Genomic DNA, 22,925 nt, shown 5'->3' on the forward strand with positions numbered 1-22,925 from the left:
AGGACAGTTTAAATTAATTCCTAGCTCACGCATACTGTTTCCTACAACAATTACAATAAACATCTGATTTACACATAACACAGTTTACACATCTGTTACACAACAAAATATACACCTAATAATATACAATATACAGTATACACAAAATAAGAAGACTGTATACAAAAAACATAAATAAAAAATAATAATAATATACAATATACAGTATACACAAAATAAGAAGACTGTATACAATACAAATACACTGTTTTTGACTGTGTGTAGGCCTTTTATCTCCTACCTGAGCACGAGGCCCAACATGCACTTAGCGCTCGCGCTCTATGTCCTGTCAGTCAGTGCAAATGCCCAAAATAATGCAAAAATGCATTTTCAACAATGAGCTGAAAGAAGCCGATCCATGTATTCGCACAACACGTTAAAATGCAGGCGGGGTGTTTTATGAATGTTCATTTTCCCCACGAGCATGGAGGTAAATCAGACAAGTGTCACATTCAGACAGATACACTGCACTTTTTACATAGTACAAGCACTTAAAGGAATATTCTGGGTTCAATACATGTTCAGCTCAATTGACCATATTTGTGGCATAATGTTGATTACCACAAAAATACATTTTGACTGGTACCTCCTTTTCTTTCTTTTTTGTTATTAACAGTTTAATTTATTCAAAATAGCAAATTAAATAGACATGACAGAATATATAGAATTAAATTATATGGGATTATAACCCTTCCCCCCAAACATTTTTGGATCTCAACAAATAGCCCAAAAACATGGGTTATGTCCCCATCTTCTGACTGGCATCGCCAGCAGGTGGGTGTGTCTTTAAGACCAAGCCTATACAATCTAGAGGGGTCCAATAGACTCAATATAAAATCTTAAATTGCATCAGACGCACCCTTGCATCTTTAGATATAGATTTGACATTTTAGAATCCTAGTCCACACTCATTCCTCCAATACCAAGCCCAAATCTTTCTCTCATAATCTCTTAAGAGAAGTTGAAGCTCCATCCCTCAGACTCTGAATTAAGAGGGAGTAATACACTGATGCCTCATGACCTTTTCCAAAAGCAGTAATCACCACTTCCAGAATATCTGCCGCTTTAGGGGGGTATATGCTACTCCCAAAAATAGTACAGAGAAGAAGGTGCAGCTGTAAATACCTAAAGAACTGAGATCTGGGAATCCTACAATGTTGAACCATATTTTCAAAGGATCTCAACACTCCACTCTCATATAGGTCACTGAGCGTATTAACCTCCCTCACAATCCACTCTGACCAGCAGAAAGCAGACATATTAATACATAATTTTGGGTTCATCTATATGCTTGTGGCAACATTTAAATAAATGTCCAAATTAAACACTTTTATCCATACCGAGAGCAAATGCGAGATAACAGGGTTCAACTTAACTTCTTCGGTTAGTGTGATTGAAAGCCTTTGAAATGGTGAAATAGGTGCAAGGACTTCCCATTCAATACAAAACCAGGGAGGGGCTCTCCAAGGTGGAAGCGACCGATGAGCCAAATGTCTGAGACCGAATGCATAAAAATAAAACAAAATCTTGGGTAGGCCTTGCCCACCTTTGTCAATCGGCACTATGCAACTTACTGAAATGTAATCTGGGACATTTACAATTCCAAATGAAGGTCTTCACTATGCTATCAAATTTCTTGAAATAAGAGAGGGGGACATCTACAGGGAGAGATTGTAGCAGATAGTTACATTTTGGAATACAATTCATTTTAATAACATTAACCTTCCCAAACATAGATAAATGTAATGAAGCCCACCTGCCCACATTGCTCAAAAACCTTTTTATTAATGGGTAAAATTAATTTACTATATCAGACAAATTTGCTGGGAATAAAATGCTCAAATACTTAATGCCCTGTTTGGGCCACTGGAAGGGGCCCGGCTGAAAAAAACGTTACTGGGCAGTACGCTGTCAAAACCAAAGCTTCAGATTTAGACCAATTGACTCTGTATCCTGAGAACTTAGAAAAGGAATTAATAATTCTGTGGAGGCAAGGGATAGATCTAACGGGGTCAGAGACAAATAATAAAATATCATCAGCGTAAAGCAAAAGCTTATGCGCCATTCCTCCCGCTACTACCCCTGGAAAATCATCTTCCTTTCTTATCGCGGCTGCTAATGGTTCCAGGGCAAGACAGAACAATAACGGGTAAAGAGGGCAACCCTGCCGGGTGCCCCTATCCAGAGTAAAATAATCTGAAATTAATCCATTTGTTTGTACCGCCACTACCGGTTGTCTATAAAGTAACTTAATCCATCCAATAAAAGTGTTCCCGAACCCGTATACTTCCAAAATCTTAAAAAGATAATCCAATAGGAGTCACGTGACGCCATGCTAGGAGAGGACGTGTGATCGGCGAGCTCTGCGCACTTTGCTAATTTTATTACTATTTGTGTCATAAACCGGTGAGATTTGATACACTCTGATTCTTAACTGTTCTAGGAAGACAATATGTCAAAAAATTCGAAATCCTCAGACTCTGGAGATATTAAAAGACACTTACATGCTCGGGCTGATTCCCCGGAGCAACAGGCTGAAATCAGACTCAATTCTGATGGTGAACTGAAAGAAATCTGGCGTGAATTGATGCATTTTTTTATTTTATTTGATGAATGTGTCGGCAATGCTGACAAAAGTCATTGCAGACTTGGAGGATCTTGCTGTAATATGGTGATCGTGTCGGCAATGCTGACAAAAGTCGTTGCAGACTTGGAGGATCTTGCTGTAATATGGTGATCGATTACTTCCATGGAGACGAAATTCTCTGAGTTGGTTACAAGATTGTCAGACATCGACAGATGGATTGATTATCTGGAGTCATCAGAGAGGGAATTAGCTGCTAACCCGCTAGCGACCAAGGTAGACTTGGAACACGTTTTGGAAAAATTGGAAGATATTGAGAATCGTAGCCGGTGAATCCAACTGGTCCCACTTAGTCCATACACCCTACTGTTGCATGCCCACAACATTGCTGGCACACATCTCTTCCACTCCTTCCCTCACCTCCTGCTGGACCATCCGGCATCTTTTCCTACCCATGGACCTGTTGTAATTAGTCATCTGGAAGATACCCAGGTCTCTTTGTCCTTTGGCCACTGTGCCCACCAGAATGCTGTGACACAGTCAGGACTCTGCTTGCTCAACTGTAGCCAGGGCTAAATACAATATATTACATAACGCTACACTCATGGTGCAATTTCAGCTGAATGTACCTGCATGCTCTCACAGCAAGCAATGACGTGATTGTCAGTTGGGATAATACATGGAGACCAGTATAACAACATTCCTTGTTGTCATAGTGTTATGCACTTCAGCACACTATCACAGTGTATGGAATAAATTAAGTGTTCATTTATTGATAAATGCTTCATCATTATAATGAGCCTGCTGCATCTTTACAAGCAAGAAAGTGAAGGATGCCTGTTTGTGTTGCGGACATGACAAGGCATGCAGCAGACAAGTGGCAGTTATGGCTGAATCACAACTAAAATAACATTCAGTCCAATAGAACTCTTACCCATGTGATAATGCTGAAGTATAGAGTAAGAAATGTAAAGAAAAATGTGAATGGTGCTTAACTGTGCATAACTCACCAGCACAAGGCTAGGGTGTTTTGAATATTTACTAAAGCATCGTTGAGTGGTTGCTAGAACATTGTTGGGCAGTTAGTGATTGCTACTGTAGGTGAATACTTACTAGCCGAAACCAAATGTGCCCACCCCCAAGTCTCTATAATATCTGGTGTTTAGATATGGCTCGGCTCCTTCAATGTAAGTCTATTTTTTTCCATCCCAGACAAAAATTGTAATCTAATCGCTTAGAAAAGTATGAACACACCTGCTTTCCTGAAAAAGGCACACATTTTGGGGCATCATTAATGTCTGTAACACGAGTTATGTGTTAAAGTTTTATACTTAACATTAGGGATTTGTTCAAATCACTAACTATGAGCAAAATAAATAGTGATGCTTGCCTTAGTAAACACCACTAACAACAATGAAGACTGTTGTTCTTGTTTAATTTTGAACAACACTTGTCTGTAACTCACCTCTGTCATGTGAATGAGGTAGAACCATAACTCTTCACTGTGATCTGTGAGGGAAGAGAAAAATATAGGTCACAAAATGCTTTGAGAGAGACTACCTAAAATACAACACAGTATTAAATTCAATTCACTAAGTCATTGTGTCCCAACATTTTTCAGAAACAAGACAAATTTACAAATGGCGTGTTTGAAATTCCCAGCATGCTCTCCACCCTCACAAATCACTGCTTTAACAGTTTTCAAGATTTATGTGTTTGATTTTCAAGTTGCCATGACCAGCAGTCAATTACGCTGTCTACCCTCTCTCAGGAACTTTTCGTCACTCATTGGTGATAGCTGCTGACAGACTCCTATGATTGGTGGCTGTTTGCTCTGTCTCTCGGACTTGAGAATTTTATAAACCTTACCAAGCCCAAATGTTTCTGAGAACTCTGAGAACTCGACACATTCAGTGGTGGCGTAAAGATTTGATTAATGTCTCCTCACATCACGCACTCATGTGAGTGAGAGTTTAATTGCAGCTGGCTTTGCCGATTCTGGCATCGGATTGGATTTAAGCCAGATTTTGGGTGTAATTAGACTGATAAATGGATAGAGTCAGGTTTCGTGTCCTAACTCAAATGTCATTCATTAATGCATTATCTTAAATGGAATAGTTCACACAAAAATGAAAAATGTGTTATCATTTAATCACCCTAATGTCATTACAAAAATAATAATAAAATAATAATAATAATAATAATAATAATAATAATAATCACAACATCTGTACCCATTCACATTCAATGGGCCTCATTCATAAATTCTGAGTAATCTGCACATAAAATGGACCTTTCTGAAAACTTTCCTCCAGATTCACAAAAAGCTTCATACATCCTCATATTTGTTAGTTAAACGTGTGTATGTTAGTAAAGTCCAAACATTCTTAAATAGGGGCAGTGTGCACGCTCATTCATAATTATCATAGTCCACACCCATGAAAATGCCCTATAAGGAAGGCATCAAATATGGTAGTAAATGAGATTAGGGATATGTGGAACAATAATAAAAGGGTTTTAAAATGAAGTGCATTCAAATCACAAAATCTTTATTTAGCAAATGAAGCTTTAGTGTAAAAAATTTTAAAAAATTGGCGATTTTCAGTTCATGCTGGCAGGAGGATGTCACCATCTTCTCAGGTAAGCTAAATTATGATGGTAACAGTGATATTTCCCTTGCAACTGGAAGAATCTTTAGAGAAATGAACAGGATACCTGAAGAGGGTCTTTGAAACACTGTAATCTAATAAAGATTTGCAAGCTAAATGACAGTGTGCAGGGCTTTTTCTATGTTTTTTTTTTTTTTTTTTTTTTTTTTTTTGCTCTGTTGTACTGTGTACTACACACCTGCCCATGACATGTATCAATTTATAGGTTTAACAGCATTAACATAGACCATGCATTATCAACTGAATGTGATTTATCGATGACTACAATGAATTGTGAATCCTAAATTATAGAGCTCATAATAAATGAAGAAACTGCCCAACCGTCACGTTATATAGAGGGCATTCATTTATTTGATAAAATCAGACAAAACAACGTCTTTCCACAGCCTTTTTCACCCATGCCAAGCACTTATGCTGGAAAAACTATTTAACATTTGTGAAGCAGAGTTGGGAATAAACTATACTTTGTTTCCTTAATGCTTGCATTTATTTCTTAATTTTCAATTAAGTACATGGTTTAAAAAGAAAACAACAAACCACTTTTTAACTACTTTATGTTATTTTTTAAGGTTAACTTTACTCATTAAATATTAATTTATTTATTTTTTTATTATTACTTATTTAATTTCACTTCTATCAAAATGTAGTCTACAAGAACACAAAACGTCCTGGTTACTTGCGTAACCTCTGTTCCCTGATGGAGGGAACGAGATGTTGTGTCGATGTAGTGACACTAGGGGTCACACTTGGGAGCCCGAGACACCTCTGGTCTTTGATAAAAGGTCAATGAAAATTGGCGAGTGGTATTTGCATGCCACTCCCCCGGACATACGGGTGTAAAGGAGCTGGTATGCAACCACTCATTCAGGATTTATGCTGAGGAGCCGAGACAAGGTCCGGCCATTTCAGTGGATAGTTCAGCGTTGTGGCAGGAGGGACACAATGTCTCGTTCCCTCCATCAGGGAACGGAGGTTATGCAAGTAACCAGGTTGTTCCCTATCTGTCACTCACTCGACGTCGAGTGAGTGACAGATAGGGAACATCTGGCTGTCTTACACACGATTTACACATGGTCGGGAGCAGGTGTAAATTTTGTTCGTACCAACCAACATTTTGAAAATATGAAAACTTTCATGAGAATTTATGTGAGAATGGCTTTACAAACTTGAAAAACTTGTGTGTTCTGCTTGTGTTTCATGAATGGGGCCCATTGTTTGAAAAGGAGCAGCTTGGATATTCTACCTATCATCTTGTGGAACATCATTTGGTGTTCCACAAAAAAGAAAAGGAAAGAATACAGATTTGGAATGACATGATTGTAAATAAATGATAACATAATTTTCATTTCTGAGTGAACTAATATTTAAAATAATGAAATATTTTACAGGCCTTTGAAGTGGAATAAACAAGCCAGTGTGATTTTATCATGTTAATGTTGTGTACGTGTGTATGATTTGTCTTGACTGATCAGAGGAGACAGTTGTACAGTCTGTCAGTGAGACACCTGCAGGTTCTCTTGCCTGCCTGTGGACTGCCACACACACACACACGCACACACACACACTACCGGTCAAAAATTTTGAAACACTTGACTGAAATGTTTCTCATGATCTTAAAAAACTTTTGATCTGAAGGCGTATGCTTAAATATTTGAAATTAGTTTTGTAGACAAAAATATAATTGTGCCACCATATTAATTTATTTCATTATAAAACTAAAATGTAATAAAAAAGATAAAAAAGTTTTTTTTTTTTTTTTTAAATTGATAACTTGGACCAAATAATAAAGAAAAGCAGCCAAGATGTGCCCAGCATAGATGGGAACTCCTTCAATATTGTTTACAAAGCATCCCAGGGTGATACCTCAAGAAGTTGGTTGAGAAAATGTCAAGAGTACATGTCTGCAAATCCTCGGCAAAGGGTGACTACTTTGAAGATGCTAAAATATAACACAGTTTTGATTTATTTTGGATTTTGTTTAGTCACAGCATAACTCAGCAAAAAAAAAAGAACTGTCATCTCACTTTCAACTGCTTTTATTTTCAGCAAACTTAACATGTATAAATATTTGTATGAACATAAAAAGATTCAACAACTAAGACATAAACTGAACAAGTTTCATAGACATGTGACTAACAGAAATGGAATAATGTGTCCCTGAACAAAGGAGGGGTCAAAATCAAAAGTAACAGTCAGTATCTGGTGTGGCCACCAGCTGCATTAAGTACTGCAGTGCATCTCCTCCTCATAGACTGCACCAGATTTGCCAGTTCTTGCTGTGAGATGATACCCCACTCTTCCACCAAGGCACTTGCAAGTTCCTGGACAGTTCAAGGGGGAATGGCCCTAGCCCTCACCCTCCGATCCAACAGGTCCCAGATGTGCTCAATGGGATTGAGATCCAGGCTCTTCGCTGGCCATGGCAGAACACTGACATTCCTGTTTTGCAGGAAATCACGCACAGAACGAGCTGTATGGCTGGTGGCATTGTCATGCTGGAGGGTCATGTCAGGATGAGCCTGCAGGAAGGGTACCACATGAGGGAGGAGGATGTCTTCCCTGTAATGCACAGCGTTTACATTGCCTGCAATGACAACAAGCTCAGTCTGATGATGCTGTGACACACCGCCCCAGACCATGACGGACCCTCCACCTCCAAATCGATCCCGCTCCAGAGTACAGGCCTCGGTGTAATGCTTATTCCTTCGACGATAATCACAAGTCTGACCAGCAGCCCTGGTGAGACAAAACCGCGACTCGTCAGTGAAGAGCACTTTTTGCCAGTCCTGTCTGGTCCAACGTAGGTGGGTTTGTGCCCATAGGCAACATTGTTGCCAGTGATGTCTGGTAAGGACCTGCCTTACAACAGGCCTACAAGCCCTCAGTCCAGCCTCTCAGCCTATTGCAGACGGTCTGAGCACTGATGGAGGGATTGTGCGTTCCTGGTGTAACTTGGGCAGTTGTTGTTGCCATCCTGTACCTGTCCCGCAGGTGTGATATTCGGATGTACTGATCCTGTGCAGGTGTTGTTGCACGTGGTCTGCCACTGCAAGGACAATCAGCTGTCCTTCCTGTCTCCCTGTAGCACTGTCTTAGGCGTCTCACAGTACGGACATTGCAATTTATTGCCCTGGCTACATCTGCATTCCTCATGCCTCCATGCAGCATGCCTAAGGCACATTCACGCAGATGAGCAGGGGCCTTGGGCATCTTTCTTTTGGTGTTTTTCAGAGTCAGTAGAAAGGTCTCTTTAGTGTCCTAAGTTTTTATAACTGTGACCTTAATTGCCTACCGTCTGTAAGCTGTTAGTGTCTTAACGACCATTCCACAGGTGCATGTTCATGAATTGGTTTGGGGTTGTTTTTCAGGAGCTGGGCTTGGCCCCTTAGTTCCAGTGAAAGGAACTCTGAATGCTTCAGCATACCAAGAGATTTTGGACAATTCCATGCTCCCAACTTTGTGGGAACAGTTTGGGGATGGCCCCTTCCTGTTCCAACATGACTGCGCACCAGTGCACAAAGCAAGGTCCATAAAGACATGGATGAGCATGTTTGGTGTGGAAGAACTTGACTGGCCTGCACAGAGTCCTGACCTCAACCCGATAGAGCACCTTTGGGATGAATTAGAGCGAAGACTGTGAGCCAGGCCTTCTCGACCAACATCAGTGTCTGACCTCACAAATGCGCTTCTGGAAGAATGGTCAAAAATTCCCATAAACACACTCCTAAACCTTGTGGAAAGCCTTCCCAGAAGAGTTGAAGCTGTTATAGCTGCAAAGGGTGGGCCGACGTCATATTAAAACCTATGGATTAAGAATGGGATGTCACTTAAGTTCATATGCGTCTAAAGGCAGATGAGCGAATACTTTTGGCAATATAGTGTATATATATATATATATATATATATATATCTTGCCTGCTGCATGCCTTGTCATGTCCGCAACACAAACAGGCAAGGCATCCTTCATTTCAGTATAATGATAAAGCATTTCTCGATAAATTAACACTTCATTTATTCCATACACTGTGATAGTGTGCTAAAGTGCATAACATTATGACAACAATGAATGTTGTTCCACTGGTCTCCATGTATTATCCCAACTGACAATCACGTCATTGCTTGCCGTGAGAGCATGCAGGTACATTCAGCTGAAATTGCACCATGAGTGTAGCGTTATGTAATGTATTGTATTCAGCCCTGTCTACAGCTGAACAAGCGGAGTCCTGACTGTGTCAGCATTCTGGTGGGCAGAATTTTTACTGTGAAAAAGACCGCAGTATTCTCATATGTCTTCTCTAGAGTTTTACCAGGGACCTCAACAATGTGTCAAACTGAGCCCATATTTGCCAAGATACAAAAGTTTTCAATCAAAATTCAAATATCTCAATATGAACTCAAACATTTCTCATTCTTCCAAGACACAATATCTCAGCTATCATATACTGTACACATTTAAGGAATAGATCACCCAATATGAAAATTCTGTCACCATTTACTCCATGTGCCTCATGTTCCAAACCTGTATGATTTTATTTCTTCAGCAAACCCACAAAATGAGGAATTTTAAAGGATGCTGTAATCAGTTCAGCTCATTTAATTTGCTTCAGAGATCCAGACAGAGATTAAGAACACTGAATCAACATAAATCTAATATACAGAGCTTTGGCCCTGCGAGGCTCCGCTGTCCTCAAGAACTGATAGAGACACTGCTGTCTGAGAGCAATTGTTTTGTATGTTGGTTTCAAAATACAGTTCAAACCTGAAATTAGCATAATGGTTTGTGAATTCCCTCCTCCAAACTAAAATTTCATTATCATTGTGTTTGTGTAATATGTTGGGTAAACAAGTGAACACAATATAACCACACTGGAATACATTAAGATAAGTCAACTATATAATGAAGGAAGATTTTAACAGAAAGGTTAAACTGTGTTCTCGGGAATAAAGTATTTTTCATTACTGGGCAAGTTGTTACAAGTATTTTAAATGTTTTAAAATTATAATTCATTCTATTGTTCAGAATAATGGGTTGTTTTTCCTCAGCTACCTTTTTATCTTTTTTGTTGTTTCATAAATTGTTTTGTATGTTTTTATTTGTTTGTTTGTTTTACTGTTTAAATATTGCTAAAAAAGTATAAGGGTCATTTGTTTTCAATGGACTGTATCTTATTTTTAAAAGTGGTAGTAGCTGCAACAGTGTTAACAGTATATCCAATGTCAATAGCATTTTTATAGTCAACACTTCAAGGTATGTTTTTATATACAGGAATGGACTCTCTAGACATAAACCTACTGTAATCTGAGAAATATTTAGTGGAGTAAAAACTGTGACAACTAGCCTTGGTGTGATTCAGTGTGGATGTAAGACTATAACATTATTAATTCATGAAAGAATGCAAGAGTTAAAGCATCAAACATAATTCCCTCTTTTATCAGGCAGGCAACAGGCTTTCAACAGTTAAACAATCATTGCATTAATGACTACAAAAATTTGCCATTGTCCGTTACATTATTTACAATAATATCCTTCTCTTGTTGTCTTATAAACATTAAGTTGTGAATTCAACAGCAGATGTCACTCTTGGCTTATTCACAATTGCATTGCGTCATAGAAAAGTAACAGTATGAAAATCTAAAACAGTATGAAACAGCATTTGACATTTGAAAGAAGGAATTGATGACAAACTTAATTGTTTCCACCACATCCTTCTGACTGCTGATTCAATATGAGGCATCTCACCAGGGTTCTGACAAGGGTAAAATCACAAGACCTGTTGGACAAAAATGTGAGTGGTGCTTTACTAGCCAAACAGCAAAGGACATTGCATCTGCATACACCCCAGCAGTAAATTTGTGATGGACTTCAAAGACATTACTTTAAACTCTGATTTAAATCTCAGTAAGGGATAAGGTAAGTTTCGTAAGGTAGTTAAAAAAATAAAAATAAAAAAAAAATACATATATATATATATATATATATATATATATATATATATATATATATATATATATATATATATATATATATTTAAACGGACCTACAATTAAAATGAATGGCTAGGTAAACGAAAAGTGGATGTGCCGTCAGCCCTCTGAGAGATGTTTATAACATTATTTATGTTTAATTATGACCTGATATCATTAGCCATCGGCCGTGTGCTTTCAAATAACCCACACTTAATCATTCATCTTCCTTTATTTTTAAACATTATCTTCCAAAAACAGGTAAAAATCTAAGTCAGATCATTTAGAAAAGTAATAGCACACCGATCCTTAACAAGCCATATGATTTGAGGCATCATTCATGTCTGTAGTAAAACAGTGTGGGACAAATTACATTTTTTAAATATTATAAATTATGTATTGTAGTGATACTGAATAATACTTAAGTGTTACAAATGAAATATTATACAAACACTTAATTGTTAATTACAATACATATGATTATGGTTTGTTTAAAACACTAAACCTATGTATGAGTAACAGAATTAGTGACTCCTTAGCAAACACCTTTGTACCCTAATTCCTGACTCATGTATTTAAACAAAATGTGTCAAACACATGCATGTTTCTTGATTTGTCCTTTTGGCTCATCTAATTAATTACTACTGTAGGTCTCTGCAAAGCTCTACTGACGTAAGCGGCACAGCAATCAAATGTGTGAAATCACTGTGTGACGAGGAGGAGGGCAGGGCTGGGCCGTGACTACGCACGCCCGACCCCCAATCGGGTTAATCAGCCGAGGAGAGGGATAAACAGCATCAGTTCGGGAGAGAGAGAGCCATACGCAGCTGCCGTGTGTGCGTTTGTGTTTTGTGTCTTTATGTTTTAATTTTACACTAAATATTTCTTTGATAGTTCGTCCAGTTTCCGCCTCCTCCTTTCCCACTTTAACCCCCCCCCCCCCCCCCCCCCCACCCCCCGTTACACACTGTTTGACACCTCCTCCCACCTAACCATTACATTGGACCAAACGGACAATTGATATGGTGAGGCGCAGGACATCCACAGCTACTCAGCAGGAGCAAGTGGTTGCAGTTACACTAACTGATTTACTCTCAGAAGGCAGAGCAGAGCCTCTCCAAGACATGATGGATTTAAGGTTATTCATGAGAGATCTACAGTAGCCTGAGGATCATCACTGCTGCTATTTAGAGCCCTCTGCTTCCGACGTCTGTCTTGCCTCTTGGACTTTACTAGTGTGTTCAGGGTAGTTGCTAAGTGATGGTCCAAGATTAAAAGCTTTAAAAGATTAAATACTTTTTTAAAATGTTTTCCCAAACTGATGAGTGTTTTAAGATTAATGCTCTATTAAGTTTTAAATCAACAAAACCTACTGCCCTAACCTAAACCTTATAACTAAACAATAGTGTCATAAAATGCAAATGTAAGATAAAAAAACAGATGCAGCTTTTAAAGTTAACTAAGCCGGAGGACTCGCTGCCATCCGCCAGGGGAGGAGCAGCTGCCATCTCCCAGAGGGTGGAGGAGTGGCTGAGGACCAGGTGATGGCATGTCCAGGGACCGGCGAGCGAGTTTTTCTCTCTCTCTCCCTCCCCTAATCTCTCCCAGGGCTCCAGAGAGACGGGGAAGACCTGCCAGCAGAAGGACGGCCGGAAGGAAGGGAGGGGAGTGCGTCATGCCGGAGGTTTCCCCGGTCTGAATCAGGCGGTGGGGGAGTGTGACAAGGAGGAGGACATGGCCAGGCCGTGAGGATGCATGCCCGCCGCTGAATTGTCCTAATCAGCCGGGAGGGGATAAAGACGAGCCGGAAGCACCAGTTCGAGAGAGAGAGAGAGACACACGCGGCCGCTGTGTGTGTGTCTGTGTGTTTATGTTTGTTTAAGTTTGTTTATGTCATTAAAGTTATGTTGACTGTTCTGCCAGTTCCCGCCTCCTCCTTGCCCATCTTGTGAACCCCATTACACACCGCTTGACAAGGAAAGGGTGGGCTCTAGTGGCAGTGGCCGGTTCATCAGTAGTTAAGGTCCACCTTCGCATGCTGCCCCCACATTGCTTATCTCTCAGGGTGTGCTCCCCAAGCCTTTTAACTTCCTACTTTAGCCCGCAAGGCAGTGGAGCAGCGGTTGGCTGATGCCAGGGCGTACCACACTGTGGGCCTGCACATCACTTCTGGGGACCACTGTAGCTCTGAGATCTCCTGCCATGTTAGCCTGTGGCTGCAAAACACCCAGTTACCGTGTGTGGCCAGGAGGAGGCCTGACAGGAGTCTTGGTGATGGAGAAGTTGAATACTGTCAAGGAAAGGCTTACACACAAGCCTGCTCCCCTGTTCACCACAGTGGCTAGTCAGTGGCAGCAAGCTGTAAATGAGAGGGTAGCAAGCTACTGGGAAGTAAGCATGCACCTTCCCTCTAGCTACTGCTCTACCGCATTAGACATATCACAACACCCTGTGGACAAGTCCACACACACATTAAGGGTTACATACATAACCGAGACGTTCCCTTTTGTAGTTCACTCCAACGCTACATCAGAGCTGACACATGGATAACAGTATACCATAAAGCCATGCGAACAGTAGTTGCTATTTGTATCAGCCCATGTGGCAAGCATATAGTGGCGCACAAGTGGACTTCTGTACATATACTATAAGAAATATAACTTTACCCCTGTTCCAGCAGAGAGAACATGGGAAGTGTTAGTTAAATCCTTGTCCAGATTATGAAATCTGACAAAAGTATGCAGAGAGGCCCAAGTTGCCGCCATAAAAATTCCTTCCAAGGTCACACCTCTAGCCAAAGCCCACAAGGATGCTCACTTCTTGTAGATTTGGTGCAAACCCTCATAGGCGAAGGCAAACTGCTTGCCTCATAAGTACTTGAAATTGCATCTAAGAAGCCAATGACACAGCCTCTTCTTAGTGACCGAAAACCTTCGGTTGCTGACATTGAAGCACAAAAGCAGTTGTTCTGCCATACGCCACTGGTTAGCATGAGCAACATAGACTTGAAAAGCTCTAACAGGGCACAGCATATGCAACCTTTCACTCTCATCCAACTTAAATGTGGGAAGAGAGAATGACTGCAAGGTAATAACCTGCGAATGGAAACCAGTGTATACACAATGGATTGACCGACAGGGCATGTAAATCACTGACCCTCTAAAACGATGCCAATACAAAAAAGCAGGGCAGTTTTAAGAGTCAGAAAGTTATCAGAAACGGATGTCAACAGCTAAAACGAGGCATCTGATAGTGCCTCTAACACAACAGATAAATCCCATGAAGGAATGTGGACAGGGCAAAGGTCTTAGCCTGCGCACTCCACACATAAAGTGATAAACAAGAGAATGTCTACGAATGAAGCCCCATTCACATGAGCATGTTCAGTCGCTATAGCAACATAACGTTAAGTGTTGCCGGGGCAACCCAGCCACCAAAACACTCTTGTAAAATTCCAGCACTAATACTGGTGCAGTGAACTGCGTCCTCACCTTGTGCCAAACATCAACTGGAAAAAAGCACCACTTAAGCATGTACAGCCTTCTTACAGATGGGGATCTAGCATTTGGAATGGTATCATCCACTGCGGGGGATAAACTATCATTCAAGAGAGCGCCCCGTTGAGGGTCCAATGTGGAAATGCATACAGACGCACTGTCGGCCACCTATGTGCCAGCACCAGTCAATGCAGGAGCTCATACACCGTGAGACATTGCTCTGAACAGGAGAGAGAGAGAGAGAGAGAGAAAGATAGGCCGAGGCCACACCTCTAAACTGCCTCATCTATCTTCTCTACCATCCATTGACAAATCCTCTTATCCAGCATTTTCATCATGGCAGTGGCCTGTGAAGCGCATGGTTTTCATGTGCAGATTCACCAGAAAATGGCCGCTGAGCTGGGCTGAATGACAGCCCTCACGAGCTTGTCCGACTGACAAGCAGTGGTGCTTTCTCTCAAGGTGGAGAAAGGCAAATACAAAGAAGAATAACTTAACATTAGTTCATTTACATATTGATTCACATCTTAGTAAAGGCTTAGTAAATAAAGAGTTCACAGCATCAAAGTGAGTGTGATAATCATTTGCCTTGATTCTTTAACAATTTAACAATTTCTTATACACAAAATCTCAGAAAATATGCTTTATAATGTCACTCTTCATTCCAGCCCACTTAAGTATATTATCTATTCTGTTTAAGAGAATATTTTGTAAAAACTGTGCCGTTCATGGCAATCTCCCATTCATTCCTTCAGGAAGTTCTGCAAAGCTTGTCAGAGTGAGCAGCTGTAACAAAGGGGGGCGGAGCTTAGCGAAGGATAAATTCTCTAAATAAATATTTCTGCAGAATATTTGCATTCTGTAAAACTACATGGCATGTGACCATCCGCCCAGCTGTCATATGCCACAAGTTCCATATATCAATGGAAAACATGAAACACAGGTTGGTTAGGTATCAATAGGACTCAGAATTAAGTAAATTCTCAGTTATCACCAGAAAACTGCTCCAACAGCTAAGATATGAGGCATTATTTATTTTTTTATCCCCTTTTCTCCCAATTTGGAATGCCCAATTCCCACTGCTTAGTAGATCCTCGTGGTGGCGCGTTTACTCACCTCAATCCGGGTGGCGGAGGACAAGTTTCAGTTGCCTTTGCTTCTGAGACGTCAGTCCGTGCATCTTATCACGTGGTTCACTCCATGTGCATGACGCTGCAGAGACTCACAGCATGTGGAGGCTCATGCTACTCTCCGCAATCCACGCACAACTCCGGGAGCGAGAACCCCTAATTGTGACCACGAGGAGGTTACCCCATGTGACTCTACCCTCCCTAGCAACCGGGCCAATTTGGTTGCATAGGAGACCTGGCTGGAGTCACTCAGCACGCCCTGGATTTGAACTCATGACTCCAGGGGTGGTAGTCAGTGTCAATACTCACTGAGCTACCCAGGCCCCCGCCTGATATGAGGCATTATTGATAAAATAGTACAGTACCAGAGACATGATAGCTAAGCTGACAAAAGACAAAATGGTCAGAGTGCAGCGTTTTGCTATATTTGAGTCATTTTCTGATATTTAATTAGCCTATCTACTTACTTTTTTATTAAAATATACATGTTGTTCAGAAAAATTATCGCAAATGTAAAAATATGAAGGAAGTTTTTATATTTTCATGTTTTCCCCTGTGATGCTGATAGAGGTCTAGGCCCTCCATTAATGATACAATCATATATGTTTATTTGATTTAACAGGCATTTCTTATTGGAGTTTCTAAAATTATGGCCAGGTTCCCGAGGCACATTAACACAAATTTGGTCATGCAATTTCGCCATTTTACAAATGCCATCCACGTGTGGTAAGTTAGAGATCAGACCAGGTATATTTGTGAATCAACACCACAAAAACGTCTCCAAGGTATCACTTCACCAAAAGTGCATTCATATAATTTTTTAAGCTGACTACAAAAGCATTTTAAGAAACTCAAAGTAACTTTACGTACTAATCCAATTGAATCTGAAATTATGTATATTTGTGTATTTGCAGAATTCTGGGAGGCAGAGTTTATATTGCACAATTAAGTTTTTGCCCCATGTCTCCTTATAAATGAAATTATCTCTATAGGTCCAGTGGTCAAATGCTGAGGTAGGCTGCTCCATCTTCACCTGGCTGGCTAGTAGCGAGTATCAGTTCTGAGTGCAATACACACAACCCTCCCCTGCCCCTCTCTTCCAAAAACACTTGAAGACTTACTGAATTCAGATCAGCTGTGTGCTGATTTAGAATGAAAAATTTAAAAGATTGAAAAAAAGGGAATGATCAATAAAAAATCTAAAATCTAAAAAAAAGAGTATGAATAATTATGCATTAAATTAATATTTCAAATCGTTGTTTCCCTTATTTGTACTTCAATACTGTAACTGATATTGCATAGTTGCAAATTGGCAAACAAAGGTTATTTGTAAACTTAGAAGCCATACTTGCTTAGATAAGTGAATTGCACTGTTCCTGTAGTAAAAGACCCACCTGTAAAATTTACATTTACATTCAGTCATTTAGCAGACGTATTTATCCAAAGCGACTTAATAATGTTGCGATGATAATATTGAACACAGTGTGCATTCTTATTTGAAATGAGACTCTAGTGATGGGAAGTCTGATTCTTTTCCACAAACCGGTTCTTTCGGACGGTTCGTTTTAATGAAACAGTTAAAAAAACAGATTTACCAGTTCTTTTATTTCATCACGTAATGATGTCACCATACATAATGCTAACCCCGGCGTTCTACGTGTCTAAAGCATATAAAGTGATTAAACTAGTCTTAATCAACTCACCCTTTTTTGCAGAAACCATGATCCAGCTCATAATAACTTCAATATAATCTGCATGCACAATACTCAATAGTCAAATTCATGTACATCTCTCAATTGAAACATTTTACCCCCTCATTCAAGTCCTCAGTTCACGCATGCTCATCAGCAGCTCACTGGTCAGCAGTTCTCAGTATTATGTCCAAAAGTAATTGTTTCAATGTACAGTAAGGAGCCAGCATGGCATTCCACAAGGGGCCTAAGTAGGATCACCAAAACCCAGAATATGCTTGGACTCCTGTGGATTATTCCCTTTGGTTGTACTTACCTTTGCCTAGACTATTCATTCTGAGGATTATGGACACTTCCTTCATAAACTATATTGGATTGTAAATACACGGGTGATCTTATGTTGGACTTCAGACACTTTCACATTACAAAAGACTGTTCTTTGTATATACATAAGATCCGTATATACTCTGGTTATATTAACAGTCTGTTAAGGTATTTGTAGGTATTGTGAAGCATTGTCTGTTGTCTATTGTTATATGTTGTAAATACACTTTTATCTGGAATTTTTACTTTGTCTCTTTAATTTTCACACAAGCACACTATCTCAGCTCAAGCAGGATCTTCACTTTATTTTGTGTTACCTGGTTGAGAGGCCAATTGTTACAACATGACATTTATTTGTAATTATTTTGTTAGTTCTAGTTAAGTCTTTTTAAACTTTTTTGTTTAAATGTCTGGTTTATCAGCCTTTACATACTAAACAATAACAAGAATCAAACCTGGGTAGGGTTGCACCAGCTGTGCGTAAGGTCTCACTTAAATTGGGACGTAAATTCACACTAAGGGCTTAGTAACTACTAGTTAGTTTGTAACTAAGGGTACATTTACATGGCAATGATGTACTAAAAATGGAAAAGTTTTTCCTTTGCGTTTTTGAAAAGTTTCACGTACAGACGACAACGTTGTCAAAACGATCCCCATTCACACAGATCCGCGAAAATTACTAAAAACGCTGTATTATGCATGCCAGGCCAGTAGTTGGCGATGTCACGTTGTAAAGAAACACTATGCGCCTGCGCACATAAACATTCTTCCACAGAGCGGTGAATACAAACAATGAAGATGGCGAAAGCACCGAGCAATTTTATCTGGATGGAAGATGAGGTTGCTTTATTACTACAAGTGACCCTGGACTATAAAGCATGCCACCTTTTTAAGGACTCCAACTGGTGATCTCATGTTGGTCTGTTCGCCCTGTAGGTAAGGACGAAGTTCTCGAAGTTCATGCCTATAGACTGAACATGTAATACGTGTGCGCATGACGTCATCGTTTTCACAAATTCGTGTTTTTTACGTTTACATGGAGACGATAACGGCATCATTTTCAAAAACTTGCACTTTGAAACCCGTTTTCAAAAGTTTGTGTTTTCAGGCCCCAAACGCCGTTGTCGTGTAAACGAACAGTCAAAACGCATAAAAAGTTTTCCGTTTTTAGTTGAAAACGTTGTTGTGTAAACAGCCCTTCAGTCAGTGCTTAATTTGGTTGCACCACCTGTTCTTAAGGCAAGACTTAACTAGTAGGTCGTAAGCTCTCTGTAAAGTAATATGTAGTCGCATAATATGACGTTTACCTTTACTGATCCAATAAACAGCCTTCAAATTTGTACACAGAAGTGTTAAAAAGCCGTGAACTTCAATTTGATCTTGTTACGATTGATGTTCAAACCTTGTTTCTCACGTAACTGAGCTGTAATAAATTATATCCCTGTTAAAATACGATAGGTAAGAAAAGTAGACTTGATAATAGTATATATGCCCTGTGTAAATAACAATATAAAGGAACTGTATCTAAAATAAATAAGGGATGATAAATAAATACTAATACAACAGGCTGGAAAAATAGAAATGTTTTTCGTTTTAATATCCTATATATATTTTGAATGTGTTGAAACTTGACACCGGGTGACGCACCCTGAAAACTGCACCGTTAGAACGGTTTCATGTTGAAAAGCTGCTTAAAAGTAAAAAAAAAAAATTCACTCTCTCGTAAATGTAAACGAGTGTAGATTATTTCCTTTAATCGTGATCATTACAGATTACCATGATCATTATGTGCTTTAATTCCAGTGACATCAAAATTTTACATTAATTTTAACTGAAAATTAAAAATACCATGAAATGCACATTTCTGTAATTATTTCTGATGCAGCAGTAGGTAGATTAATTGTAACATACTTTTAATTCTTTATAAAGTAGACATCTTTCACCTAAGTAAGAAATATTAATTGGTCTGGCATCGATTGTCCCAGCTCTTATGATTGGTCACGATAAATAATGGTAAAATAAACTATTTTAGATGTAGATGCAACAGTGCTGTGTACAAGTAATTCAAACTTTTTTTTGTCACACATAAATGTACTTAGACTCAAGAAGAAGAAAAAAAACACTGCCTACTAATAGAATACATTATACATGCAGGAATTTTTAGTTTTCTTGTTGGCAAAGTCACCATGGTTGTTCAGTCTATCCTGAGGCATTACTGCTCTCGGGTACTTTTAAGTCTTAACTTACATTGACATTAACTTAACTCAACTGACATTTACACAGGGTCCAAAAGTATCTTAAAATATTACAAAACAAATTATAAAATGTATTATAATTAATTGATTATAAAATATTTATCAAAAAACGAAGTATTTCTTTATAGTCATGAAACTATATTTGGATTTATTTTAATTAACATTTATTATTATTAAATTTTTTTTAAGAAAAAAATATTATTTTAATAGTAGTAGTATTTTTGTTTCTATGACAGTGGAATTATTTAGCTGTTTCTCTCTCTCTCTCTCTCTGTATATCAGTAACAAATAACACAGGTGTAACAAAGTTCATAATGGGACTGCAAGGAAGAAGCGGGAGACAGCGAATCCAACTCAAACGGTATTTATTTTATTAACACAAAATTGGCTTTTCAGCACTTCACTCAATAAGTACGCTTTTCAGCGCACACAGCTTAACACAGTCTCGGAGTGTGTGTGGTAGCTCTCTTACTGGCGTCTGGCTCGCTCTTAAATCCATCTTCAACTCTCACTGCAATGACAAACATCTGTTAGAGACAATCATTGCCAGGTGATGATCCTTACCATTCTCATCTCCTGATCTCACTCTCCATTCACAAGCCAGCGCACGACCACGCCCCAACCACCACATACCCCCACCGCCCCACTCAGGCCAGGGAGCCATCTGGCCTGCCCAGTACTCCCCCCCCGCCATTTCTGGAGAGAAGTCCGCAACAGCCATCTGTGCCCCCGGCCTTTGGACCACCTCGAACTTAAAAGGCTGAAGAGCCAGATACCAACGGGTGATCAGCGCATTGGTATCCTTCATGCAATGGAGCCACTGGAGCGGGGCGTGGTCCAGACAGAGGGTGAAAGCCCATCCCAGGAGGTAGTACCACACTTGATGGCCAGACACTCCTTGTCAATGGTGCTGTACCTCACCTCTCTCGCCGAAAGCTTCTGGCTGATGTACAGCACTGGGTGCTCCACCCCCTTGACCACCTGGGACAACACGGCTCCCAACCCCCTGTCCGACGCGTTGGTCTGTACAACAGAAGGGAGAGAAAAATCAGGAGCATGTAACAACGGCCCACCACAAAGCGCAGCTTTCACCTGCATCAAAGCCTGTTGGCATGGCTCTGACCACTGGACGGGTCTCGGACTCCCTTTTTAGTGAGATTGGTCAGCGGGCTGGTGACGTCTGAATAATTAGGCACAAACCTTCTATAATAGCCAGCCAGGCCGCTGTGGTCTTATCACAGGCAGGCCGCAACCGCTGTAGTCTTATCAATTTGGGGATGCATCTGCCCGTGACCCAAGTGGAACCCCAGATACTGTACCTCCACCCATCCAATTGCACACTTCTTGGGGTTTGCCGTAAGTCTCGCCCATCGCAGTGACCTCAGAACTGCCCTCAGATGCTGCATATGCCACTGCCAATCATTACTGTATATAATGATGTCATCCAGATAGGCAGCGGCGTATGCAGAGTGCGGTCTGAGGACTTGGTCCATAAGGCACTGAAGTGTAGCCGGGGCCCCAAACAAACCGAACAGAAGGGTCATGAATTGGTGTAAGCCAAACGGTGTGGAGAAGGTCGTATTCTCACGGGATATTGGTTTAAGGGGATCTGCCAATAACCCTTTGTTAAATTCAGTGTCGAATAAAAACGAGCCGTGCCCAACCAATCGAGCAGTTCGTCAATACGAGACATTGGATACGCGTCAAATTTAGACAACGCGTTGACCTTTCTGTAATCCACACAGAACAGGACCGAGCCGTCGCTATTCGGAAGCAGCACCACCAGGCTGGCCCAGTCACTGTGGGATTCTTCTATTACCCCCATATGTAGCATGGCCTTTAATTCTTCCCGAACCACTTTGTTTTTGTGCTCAGGTAATTGGTAGGGACGACTGCGTACCACTACCCTTAGGGTTGTTTCGATAAGGTGTTTTATGAGGTTTGTACGACCGGGAAGTGGCAAGAACACGTCTGAGAATTCTCTTTGCAACCGGGCCACGTCCTTGATTGGCTTTTAAGTTCACCTCCGGCCCGAGCTCCTCCCTCTCCAGTATCACCATCACCAAAGCCATGGAGACCACCTCCCTCCACGGTTTTAAGAGGTTAATGGTAAATTTGTCATTTAACCACATAATCGACTTCCCCGACTCGCCGTGTGACCTCAAAGGGCCCTTGCCACTTTGTGAGTAATTTAGAGCTTGATTTGGGTAGTAATACAAGGACTTTATCTCCCTGTGTAAATTCCCGTAGCCAAGCCCTCCTGTTATACAGCCGGGACTGATGTTCTTGAGCCTGTAGCAAATTCTCCTGTGATAGCTGCCCCAATGTGTGGAGTTTTGCTCTCAGGTCAAGAACCTATTGAATTTAGTTTTTGCTGTTTGAAGTTCCCTCCTCACAATTTCCCCTCACAATGTCTAAGACATATATATATATATATATATATATATATATATATATATATATATATATATATATATATATATATAGTATATACAGACACACTGGTGGCCAAAAGTTTGGAATCATGTACAGATTTTGCTCTTATGGAAAGAAATTGGTACTTTTATTCACCAAAGTGGTATTCAACTAATCACAATGTATAGTCAGGACATTAATAATATGAAAAATTACTATTACAATTAGAAAAAAAAAAAACTACTTAAACTACTTCAAAGAGTTCTCATCAAAAAATCCTCCACATGCAGCAATGACAGCTTTGCAGATCCTTGGCATTCTAAGCTGTCAGTTTGTCTAGATACTCAGGTGACATTT

General features: G+C 40.1%; 1 protein-coding gene across 2 annotated transcripts in view; it reads right to left on the minus strand.

Annotated features, from left to right (window-relative positions):
- rgs3a (regulator of G protein signaling 3a) overlaps positions 1-22,925 on the minus strand; it is a 325,489-nt gene that overhangs the window by 266,196 nt on the left and 36,368 nt on the right. For both annotated transcript variants that reach the window (XM_051689346.1, XM_051689356.1), the window contains one exon: positions 4,089-4,132. In XM_051689346.1, coding sequence (XP_051545306.1) covers positions 4,089-4,132 — 44 coding nt within the window. The remainder of the gene's footprint in view (positions 1-4,088; positions 4,133-22,925) is intronic.

Source organism: Myxocyprinus asiaticus, chromosome 4 (genome assembly GCF_019703515.2).
Source record: "Myxocyprinus asiaticus isolate MX2 ecotype Aquarium Trade chromosome 4, UBuf_Myxa_2, whole genome shotgun sequence".
In the NCBI taxonomy this organism is placed as follows: Eukaryota; Metazoa; Chordata; class Actinopteri; order Cypriniformes; family Catostomidae; genus Myxocyprinus; species Myxocyprinus asiaticus.